This window comes from Musca vetustissima, unplaced genomic scaffold, assembly GCF_032173495.1.
Source record: "Musca vetustissima isolate MV318-11 ecotype Yass unplaced genomic scaffold, APGP_CSIRO_Mvet_v1 utg108455, whole genome shotgun sequence".
In the NCBI taxonomy this organism is placed as follows: domain Eukaryota; kingdom Metazoa; phylum Arthropoda; class Insecta; order Diptera; family Muscidae; genus Musca; species Musca vetustissima.
Window position 1 is genome coordinate 13,570 of NW_026880684.1, and position 11,542 is coordinate 25,111.

Genomic DNA, 11,542 nt, shown 5'->3' on the forward strand with positions numbered 1-11,542 from the left:
ACCATTTACCTAAAATCGGACGAAACTATATATGGGAGCTCTATCTAAATCTGAACCGGTTTTCATGAAACTTTGCATACATCATTCTATGCTTAATTCAGTACGCTATACCAAATTTAATGCAAATCGAATGATTTTCAGATACTTAGATGCACTATTTACCTAAAATAGGATGAAAATGTATATGAGAGCTATATCTAAATCTGAACCGATTTTCACGAAACTTAACACACATCATTCTAGACCTTATTCATTACGCTGTGCCAAATTTCGTGGAAATCGAAAGATATATAGGCACTGTGGTACACCATTTACCTCAAATCGGACGAAAATATATATGGGAACTATATCTAAATCTGAACCGATTTGTTCCAATATAAATAGTTTACGTCCTTGGGCCAAACAAATGAGCTGTGCCAAATTTCATCCAATTCGGATCATAAATGCGACCTGTACTTTGTTTACAATTTAACATGGACAGACGGACGGACATGCATAAATCGACTCAGAAAGTAATTCTATGCATATTCTCAAAAGGAACCATGGGTCTATCTCGTTTCCTTTTGCTTGTTACAAGCATATGCACCAAGACATAATATCCTGTACCTCAGTGTGGTGAAGGGTATAAAAAGTAATTAAGGGTCTGTGTAAGTAATTCAATAATGGGCTATGAGAGCCTCATCCCATTACTGAGCCATTATTATGAGCCTAGAGATATTTATACGGAGAATATTATTAATGTGGAAATAAATGATAATCTCCAGAATTTTTGCAAACATTATTTGATTTATTTGATTAAAAAAATGTCTTTTATATTTAGTTAATATTTCAATTATTTTATTTCCAGCCCTGGTTGCGTATAACTACTAATAATTCCGGCCAATGGTGAGTATGATTGTTATTATTTATTTTATTTTCTATATAAAGTAAACGCCATAGGAAACTTTAATTTTATTTCCCTCTTGCGAACATTTGTAATATAAAATTAACCCATTTCATTCAACAAAAAATTGCCTCTTTTTTCATTGCCTTCCTTTGAAGTCCTTTGGTAAATCCTGCTAATAGACCTCTCTTTCCATTTTTTTTCTGGGCCACATGACAATCATATGACTTCTTTGTTGACAGTGTCAACTTTATCATAAGTTGATCAAATTTCAATTTGATAGTTTTTAGTTTTGTTCTGCCTTTCATATGACATTTTTAACTTTTTCCTAGAGAAAATGGGAAAATAGGAAAGCAGAGGAAAAATAAAAAAAACTTCATCTTACTAACTGTTGAGTATTTTTGAGTCATAAATGCAAGATAGAATAGAGAGAGAAGAAAATCATTTTTTCAGTTTTTTCTTCATTTATGGCTGGGCAATTGTCATAAAGTTTTTTTTTTCTGAGCGGGTGTTTCTCGGAGGTTCTTCTCCTTTTCTAGATTTTTTGTTGCTGCTGATTTTCAAATGACATTTCCAATTGTTGTTTGAAAAGTGCCATTGGCACTTATGTGATGTGATGTGATTGCAGGGGTCTGATACTACTTAAATAATGTTGCTACATGAGGGTCCATTTTGGACGACGGATAGATGGAGAGAGACATGCTCATAAATGGAGATGTTATTTTATCGGTTTGTTGAGTATTTTTTTGTAGAGAAAAGTTCGATTTTTTTTTTACTTTTCTCATGCCATGTTCTATGGTGTCATCTACACAATACTTTGAGAAGAAAAATCGAAAAAAAGAAAGATCGAAATGTGGTCATCGAAAGAATGTCAAAAGGTCAAACATATCAAACTAGAAATAGTTTTCAAAGGAGGGTGTGACGAAGAAAAATAAGAGTATATAGAGGGAATCTGCAAAATGTTTGGGTATTAGTCTCTAAAAAATATTTTTGAAAGAAAACTTAGTTTTAGAAATCTATATATTAATAAAGGCCTCGAAGTAAAGGCCTTAAGGTACCCTTGGAAAATATTTTTTTTAATAAATTTACACCTTAGGGTACCCCTAGAAAATATTTTTGTATATAAATCTAAGCCTTGAGGTACCCCAGAAAATATTTTTTAATAAATTCACTCGTTATGGTACCCTCGAAATTTCATTGAGTAAACTTATAGATTAAAATACCTTTCTATCTGCTTGTGGGACACGTAGGCGTATAACTATTAACATATTGTAATGTATATCATACGCCACATCGTTTTAATTAATATTAATTATACGTCTAGGGTCATTGTAGATGAAGTGATTGGTTGTGAAAATTATTCCAATAATCATTTTGAAAATCTACGTCTTCTGGTAAGCCTAGAAACATGTTTTAAAAGCCCTACGCTTTGTGGTGGGTGGCGTAGGTGATGATAGATACCAACCAACAAAGGCTCTGATTTGTCTTAACATGGCGAAGTCCAGACTTATCTTGGTCCCTCTTTCATCTCAATTGTGGACACTGACCTCCCCGTGGACTGCGGAGATGAGAATGCCGTTGAGTGTGCAGGTCGACAGGCATACAATTCCGATCACCAACTACCCCAAAATACTCGGGGTCACATTCGACAGCATGTTCAAATCGTCCGCGCAAACCACAGCTATCTGCGATAAGTTAAAAAGTAGGAACAAGGTCCTCAAGTCGCTTGCCGGCAGCACTTGGGGCGCAGATAAGGAAACCTTGTTGACCTCTTACAAAGCGATAGGTCGGTCTGTGGCTAGCTATGCGGTTCCAGTGTGATCTGCGAATTCCAGTGATACGCAATGGAGAAGTATTCAGAGCTGTCAGAATGCCGCCCTGAGGACAGCGACAGGGTGCCTCCTCTTGACACCAGTAGACCATCTTCATGAGGAGACGAAGATCCTTCCCGTACGTCAGTATAGCAATATGCTTTCATTGCAGTACCTGCTCGGGTGTTTCAGGGACGATCATCCCAACCATCATATGGTGGATAGGACTCCCCCAACCAGGGGTGTCAGGAAGGATCTGCATGATCTAGAGAGGGAGGTCCAACGATACAAAAGGGAGCCTCTAGATCATGTTGCCTATCGAGCAGGTCTGAATGGCATTCACACAGATGCAGTAGCCGCAGCGCTGAACGGTTACAAAGTGAATGCCGTCCTCTGAGCTCACTCCCCACCCATAGCAGCTGAAGAACGTCAGCTGCTCAGACAAACCAGAGTAGATTTGGCCTAGTTACGTTCTGGATGGTGCAGTCGGCTCAATTCGTATTGGGCACGGATTGATGAGCAGGTGCAGGATGTCTGCCCAGCATGTGGTACAGGCCCTCATACCACACTGCACCTTTTCAATTGCCCAGCCAAATCTACTCACCTCACTTCGGAAGATCTGTGGTTACACCCAGTGGAGGTAGCTGCATTTCTAAATCTGGAGACAGAAGTGGAGGAAATTTAAACACGAAAATATACAATTCATATAAACTGCTACAACAACAACAGGATGCTGTGGTTCCAATCAATGGACATGTTTTCCTCTAGCTAAATTGTACTACTCAGCTGTTGCATGCTCCTTACCAGCATCAGACCACAAGTCTGGAATAGTTCGGCTTGTAAACTATCGCCACCTGCTGCTTTATTATTCTTCAGCCGATAGATTGCTATTCTGGCTTCATCTTGGCTAGGTGTTATACACTCTATACCGTCATCTATTATTGATTCTGGGGTATCCTCTTCATCGCTACTATTTGATACCAGAAGTTTTTCAAAATGCTCCTTCCAGATCAACAGCACGCTGTCTGTATCTGTCACCAGGTTTCCTTCTTCATCTCTACAGGAGGATGTGCCTGCACCAAAGCATTCGGTTTGGTGTTTTACCCGTTAGTAGAATTTTCGGACTTCATTCTGACTACTCGACATCTCGATTTGCTCACGCTCACGTTTTTCTTATTCTTTCTTCTTTTTTGCTGAAAATACGTTTCCCCTCTCTCCTTTTCTCCCAAATAGTTCTCCATCGCATTAAGTGTTGCTACTGTCCGCAGGGTTGCCCTATATGCTGCGTTTTTCATATCAGTAGCATTGCGACACTCCTGATCGTACCACGGATTTCTTGATGGTGGTTTTAGGTACCCAAGTGTTGCTTTTGCTGCAGTTTGCAGGGAGTGGGCAATTATCTGCCACTGTGCTTCTATATTATTATCGGGACTAGGGGTGTTGTCGTCAAGCAGTTGGGTAAGTTGAGCGGAGTAGGCTTCGGCTATCTGTTGTGTTTGCAGCTTTTCGACGTCAAATGTCCGTGTTAATTAAAAAAATATTCTTAAAAAATCTATGCCTTGTATTAGGCCTTGAGAAAATATTTTTAAAAAATCCGTGAGCAAATATTCTTAAAAAATCTACACCTTGGGCCTTGAAAAAATATTTTTTTTAATATTTCAATCCCTTCTTCATATCATATTTTTATAACTTTTTTGCATTTTTATGTCTCAATATTTTATGTCTTATTCGACACGAAACAAAGTGTTTATTGTTTGTTTTTTTTTTGCCCCAATATCAAAACAATGCCATAAAATATAAATTTTATTTCGAAGCTATCTTCGGAACTCATTTCATTTTGGAGGCAATTTTCCAAAAACGTGCCTACGTCAAAATCCTTTATCTATAAAATATCAAAAAAAAAAAAAAAAAAGAAAGAAGACAATTTTTGATCAATTTTTTTTACTTCGCTGGCATTATGAATGCGTATGACAATTTGGCGCATTTTTATGATGCGGGGCCATAAAAAATTGTTTTTGCGATGAAACCTGCAAACGCCAGCGCCTACAAATAGGCAACAAGGCATATTATGACAACAGACAAAGACATTTAGCCCGATGGTTATGATAGCACCAGCTATAAATAGCAGAACGGCTGGCAGAGACAGACAACAGAAGCTATTGAATATAACATCTACCCCACCGAACAAAAAAGAGGACTAAAAAGAAAAACGACAATGACGATGTAGCGACCCATCCCGTCCAACCCTGTGTCACCCCATCCCCCACCAACTATAACTGTAATGTTTGGGTTAAAATCCATTGATGCAAAACGCCATCATAAAACCAGGGCCCCATTATGGGGTAATGCATATGTCAATGGTAATTTCAAAAACAGAATTATATCCTGAAGCCGTTTATTGTTGGTCGCTGGGGAAACAAATGGACGACGACCACCAAGGGAAATGAAAAAAGGGGTTATATCACCATTGGCATTATTGTGGCAATCACAAAACCACATTTCAAAAACACATTACAGTGGCTATACATAAATACTTATGAATATATATAAAACATACATATGGTTGTATTGCTGGAGGGCTGGAGATATTGGGGCGGGACGAAAAAATTGAAGATTTAGATATACCTCCCATATACATATATTTTCGTCCGATTTATGGTAAATGGTCCCCTAATACCATTCGATTTGCACGAAATTTGGTACAGCGTAATGAATTATGTCTAAAATGACGTGTGTCATGTTTTGAGGAAATCGGGTCAGATTTAGATATAGCTCCCATATATATTTTCGTCCGATCTTAGGTAAATACTGCACCAAAGTCCTTATATATATTACGATTTGCACGAAATTTGGCGTAGTCTATTGAATTGAGTCTAGAATGATGTATGTTGAGTTTCGTGAAAATCGGTTCAGATTTAAATATAGCTCCCATATATATTCTCGTCCGATTGTATGTAAATGGTGCACCAAAGCCCCTATACATCTTTCGATTTGCATGAAATTTTGCATAGGGTACTGAATTAAGTCTAGAATTATGTGTGCCAAATTTCGTGAAAATCGGGTCAGATTTAGATGTTGCTCCCATATATATATTTTCGTCCGATTAAGGGTAAATGGGGCACCAAAGTCCCTATATATATTTCGATTTGCACGAAATTTGGCATAGAGTACTGAATAAGGTCCAGAATGATGTGTGCTAAGTTTCGTGAAAATCGGTTCAGATTTAGATATAGCTCCCATATATATTTTCGTCCGATTTAAGGTAGATGATGTACCAACGTCCCTTAAATTCTTTCGATTTGCACGAAATTTAGCATAGTGTATTGAATTAAGTTAGAATGATGTGTGCTAAGTTTCGTGAAAATCGGTTCAGATTTAGATATAGCGCCCATATATATTTTCGTCCGATTTAAGGTATATGGTGTACCAAAGTCCCTATATATCTTTCGATTTGCACGAAATTTGGCATAGGGTACTGAATTAAGTCCTGAATTATGTGTGCAAAGTTTCGTGAAAATCGGTTAAGATATATATATAGCTCCCATATATGCTTTCGTTCGATTTAATGTAGATGGCGTACCAAAGTCCCTTAAAATCTTTCGATTTGCACGAAATTTAGCCTAGTGTACCGGATTGAGTCTAGAAGACGTGTGTCAAGTTTCGTGAAAATCGGTTCAGATTTAGATATAGCTCCCATATATATTTTCGTCCGATTTTAGGTAAATACTGCACCAAAGTTCCTATATATCCTTCGATGTGCTCGAAATTTGGCATAGCGTACTGAACTAAGTCTAGAATGATGAGTAGTGAGTTTCGGGAAAATCGGTTCAGATTTCGATATAGCTTCCATATGTATTTTCGTCCAATTTTATAAATGTAAATCGTTTACTATAAATTTGTCCCATGGTACGCAGACGATACTAAAGCTGACCGAATAAAATTACCTTTATCATAGGCTGCAGAAAGACAGAGGAATATGGTCCTTCGACGGAACATTGCATCGATTTTTTGATAACATTTTTTCAAGGCCTAATAGAGGGCATTGTTTTTTGAGAAAATAATAATTAATTAAATTATAATTTAATTTAAAAATATTTTTCTAAGACCTACCAGTAAGCGTAGAATTTTTAAATATTTTTTTCTATCCGTTCCACCCCATTATACTATCACGATAATATTATCTATGTTCATTTTCCATGATATGTGCAAAACAAGCCCTTATTTAACGGATACATGCCAAGTTTTTTTTCTGATGTGTTGTCTCCGTTACTATCTAGACGGAAAATGTGTGTCTACGCAGCCAAAAACCCCCACCATAGCAACAAAAGAGGGGAGAAAACAAGAGAAAAAAACGAACAACGAGGACAAGAAATTGCCTAGTACGATATGATGAGAAGGGTTAATGGCCGATGAAAATGATGGAAATTGTACATTTAAATTGTCATAATATCATTCAAATGATAGGCTTATGTGTTTAGTGGGGGGAGAAGGATGCTACCCTGACACTCTTCTCCATTTTCCCCCCTTTTGGCAGAAAAAGTTTTCTTGTAATTTTTTTTTGTCTTCAATACGACAAATTGTTCTCGACACAACATTTGGCATGGTGTGCGAACGTGTATGGCACGGATGTGGATTATGAATGGCGGTTACATAGAACGCAAGCACGTCGTCTCAGCATATCTTTGTCACAATTTGTCGTCGTCGTATCTGTTTATCTGTCGAATGACATATCATGTCTGGGTAACATTTGGTAAGACGCGTTTTATTCATTTTTTTTTGCATTTCTACGCAAATATTTGTGGAAATCTTATCTAAGATGTCATGTAAAATAAACATTAGTTCTTATTACGTCTATATTTTTTGGGGGAGATTATATTTCATTACTGAGAAGCGGATTTTTGGTTCTTCGCGAAGAAAATTCCAAATTCATACTTCGAAATATTCAGAAAAACGGAATAATCAAAATTAAATTCCTCACTTTTTTCCTTTATCTCATACTACTTAAAAGTAAGTCCACGAAGTCAGTATAAATCCTACTGAGTCATTTAAAAAATACAATCCAAAAATTTAATATAGATTCACTTACCCATACACACTCCCAGCGCATTGGCTGTGGGCAATTTCGCTACACATTTTAACGGTGGTTCACAGCGTCCTGAAAAATCTCCGGGACCGCCACATACCTCACCAACGGTTTTGGCGCAGATGGGACAGCAGCTAAAATAGAACAAACAAAAATCAGTTATAAAAATATTGTATGACAATGGAGCTTCATCATGGAGAATTTGTCAACCCTATCGCAATAATCGGAAAATATGTATTGTTCTATCGGACCATTGATTCAATGTCATTTACCCTTCAGCGCATCTATACAAATTCAATGAAACCTTCGGATGAGTTATGCAGTCAATGACCTTTCAGTCCTGGAACCCTCGCAAAACAGCCTCAGTGGTTTCTCAGATTATCTACATAGACATTTTGAAGCCTCAGCATACCAGTAAGGACACCTTACCCTCTTAGATCATCTGTACACACCTAGACACATGCGAGCATAAACGCGAACCTTTTTTCCATACAGAATATATGGAAAAACGGACCTTTCAGCTGATCACTGAGGACAACCTGACCCTTGAAAACCTCTACAAGAAATGCTGAAACTTCCGATGTTCTACATGGTGTCACTGACCTTTCAGCTGATCTTTTCAGACACCATGACCCTTGAAAACTTCTAGACATGTCTTAAAGCTTCTTTGTACATTCTGAATTGATCATGGCATCATCTGTACAGACAGGTTGAACCTGTACCTTGTTCGCGAAGATTCACAGGAACCTTATGTTTATCTATACCGACACCCAAGCACTCAATGTTCATTTCCACAGTCAAGCTGATTCCGAATTCCTCAGTACAAATACTCAGGATGCCTGAATTCATCTGTAGAGATACATCGAGCTCTACGTTGAACTGCAGAACGACACTGATCCGCCAGTTCATCTCGATAGAAGTGCTGATTCCTCAGCTATTATCTACTGAAACGCTTATTGCACAAATTATCCAACTGAGCTTCCAAGTATTCTGTACATACCTCTCATATCGTTTATAGGGAAACGCAGTCCAGTCAGTTAATCTGAGGAGATGCGTTGCTGATTCAGTTTATCTCTACAGAAACGCTGACCCCACAACTCATATCTAAAGACACGCTGATGCCTCAACCCTTCCGTACATATACGCTGAACCCACAGTTCATCACACTGACTCATCAAATCTTCTGTACAAATTCGCTGAACCCTCATCGCATTTTTACAGACGCGCTGAGTCTTCGGTTAACACGCTGACCACTCAAATCTTTTGTACAGCCTCGCCTGATCCCTTAGATCTTCACGCTGATCCCTCAGATCCTTTGTACAGCCTGTCTGATTCATTATCTTTTCTGTAGAACCACAACGACACGCTGATCCCTCTGCTTATATGAACAGGCATACTGACTTCTCAGATTATTACGCCGACGCCTCAAATATGAACGCTGATCACTAAACTCGTCTGTATAGCTTCGCTGATCCTCAGCTCCTTACGCGGCCTCAAAGACTTCTGTATTATCAACCTGCCCCCTCAGCTAACCTGTAAAAGCACGCTGAAGCCTCATCTCATTACGCTGACCTTTGAAATCTTCTGTATAGAAGCGCCGAAGCCTTAGCTCCTTTGTGCATCTTTGCCGATTCCTTAGCTTTCTGTACAAACTTTAGATAATCTCTAAAGCCCCCTTGATCCCTTATCTACTCACGCTGACCCCTTAAGTCTTCTGTACAAACAACCTGACACCTTAGCTGACCCCTCAACACAAATGTAATGACACCCTGATCCCACAGATCTTTACGCTCAAGCTTCTTCTGTATAAACGTTGGCCGCTCAGCTCCTTTGTACAGCCTCGCTGATTCCTTAGCTTTTCTGTAGAAACTCGCTGATCCCTCAAATTTTTTATATAGCCTCGCTGATCCCTCAGCTCCTCACATTGATCTCTCAAGACTTCAGTTAAGACACGCTGACCTCTCAGTCCATCCGTACATACTCATCTCTGCAGCCTCGATCATCTATACAGACACGCTGATGCCACAGCTGATCACTCTTACCCCTCAAGCATTTTTCAAGACATGCTAAGGCCTTCGATTATATGAACACTGACTTCTCAGATCATTACACTGACCCCTCAAATGGGAGCGCTGATCCCTAAATTCTTCTGTACAGCTTCGCTGATCCCTCAGCTCGCGTCCCCAAAGTCTTCTGTATAAACATCCTGACCTCTCAGCTAACCTTTATAAACACGCTGAAACATCATCACATTACGCTGACCTCTAAAATCTTATGTATAGGACCGCTAACCCCTCAAGTCCCGTTGATCCCTCAGATACTCACGCTGATCCCTCCAGTTCAGACAGGCTGGCCAAGACTTCTGCACAGACACCCAGTTCATCTGTGAAGGCACACAGACCCCACATCTTATTATGTTGACCTCTAAATGCTTTTGTATAGAAACGATGACCCCACATTTCACATCTACAGTTACGTCGATTTCTGAGCTGACCCTCAGGACTTCTGTATCGTCGCGCTGACCAGTCATATCTACTCAAGTTCTTTGTACAATAATGCTGACTTCGGAACTCATATGTGGAAACACTCCTGTACCTTAGACCCTATGTCCCTTCAGCTCACCTGAACAGTCCCGCTAGAAAAAGTTTCATTCATTTTTATTTATAAGTTTTTGTTTTTACTTACTTGCATGGATCCAAAACGATGAGACCCTTGCCGGGACAATCTAACGAACTGATGACATCACATTCCTTGGGATTGCAATAGCATTTCAAACCGTTGACCACCCGGCTACCGGCTGCCACCACCACCAGCAGATAACAGCACAAATATATTAGGTAGGTGCGCAGATTTAAAAAACAAAATTCTGTTTTTGAGCTCATTGTGGTGTTCTGTGTTTTTCTTTTTATCAGGAGGAGCGGGGTTTTGAGCACTCGTAATGTTTTTTACGTTTGTTTGTATGTGTGTGTTTGTAAGGGTATCTGCAGAATTCGATGCACTGCAGTTATTGAGCTTTATGACACCATAGAGTAGGACAAACTCCAAATGAAATGGAAGTTAAAAATGTGTTTTCCCCCTCAAAGTGAAATTGGTGGGGATAGTAAGAGGGGAAGAGATGGAGAGGAGAACCAAAAAGAAATGCAGGACAAAACTCAACCAAAAAAGTGAAATAAAAACAGAACAAGGATCGACTGTTTGCAATTGTCTGTTGTTATAAAGTTTTATCTTAAGCAAAATTTATGTCTTTGTAGCAACAATTGAAGCAACTGTGGCTGCTGCAGGTGCATCTCCTTGCAAATGGCAGAATGCATTTTCCTGGTCCTGGTTGGCCAAGGTGGGTTTACGTGTGGTGGTGTGCCGATACTTATGTGCGTCGTATCACTTCGTTTATTGCTGCTGGCATTTCAAATGTAAGTTTTGGGTTTGTGTGTTTTATTTTAATTTCCTTTCTCCCTTTGTTCTGTTGGCAAGGACGACGACGTTGGTGGCGGTAATGGTGCTGCTGAAAAAGATATCAAAAAAGAGATGAGAAAGGGAAGCCATAAAAAATAGTTAGTAAAGTAAAAAAAGAGAAACTTATTGTTTTTGTTATGTTGTTTAAGCTGCAAACAGATTTTTATGGCAAAACTTTTTCGGCCAAGAATACAATAAAAAATAACAACTCGAAGGAGAGAGAAAAAAAACGAACGAATGAACGAGCGACCGAACTATTCAAAAGAAGTCATCTCTGTTGGGAAGTGTTTTTTTGCCATATCCCAATTTCTT

General features: G+C 38.9%; 1 protein-coding gene across 1 annotated transcript; it reads right to left on the reverse strand.

Moving 5' to 3' along the window:
• Positions 1 to 7,780: 7,780 nt before the first annotated feature.
• LOC133326463 (single insulin-like growth factor-binding domain protein-2) lies at positions 7,781 to 10,659 on the reverse strand (the record flags this gene model as incomplete). Its single annotated transcript, XM_061535096.1, has 2 exons — positions 10,463 to 10,659; positions 7,781 to 7,911 (listed from the first exon to the last, which is right to left on the reverse strand). Coding segments are annotated over exons 1-2 (328 nt in total), but the record flags the coding sequence as incomplete, so codon positions are not given.
• Positions 10,660 to 11,542: the final 883 nt, after the last annotated feature.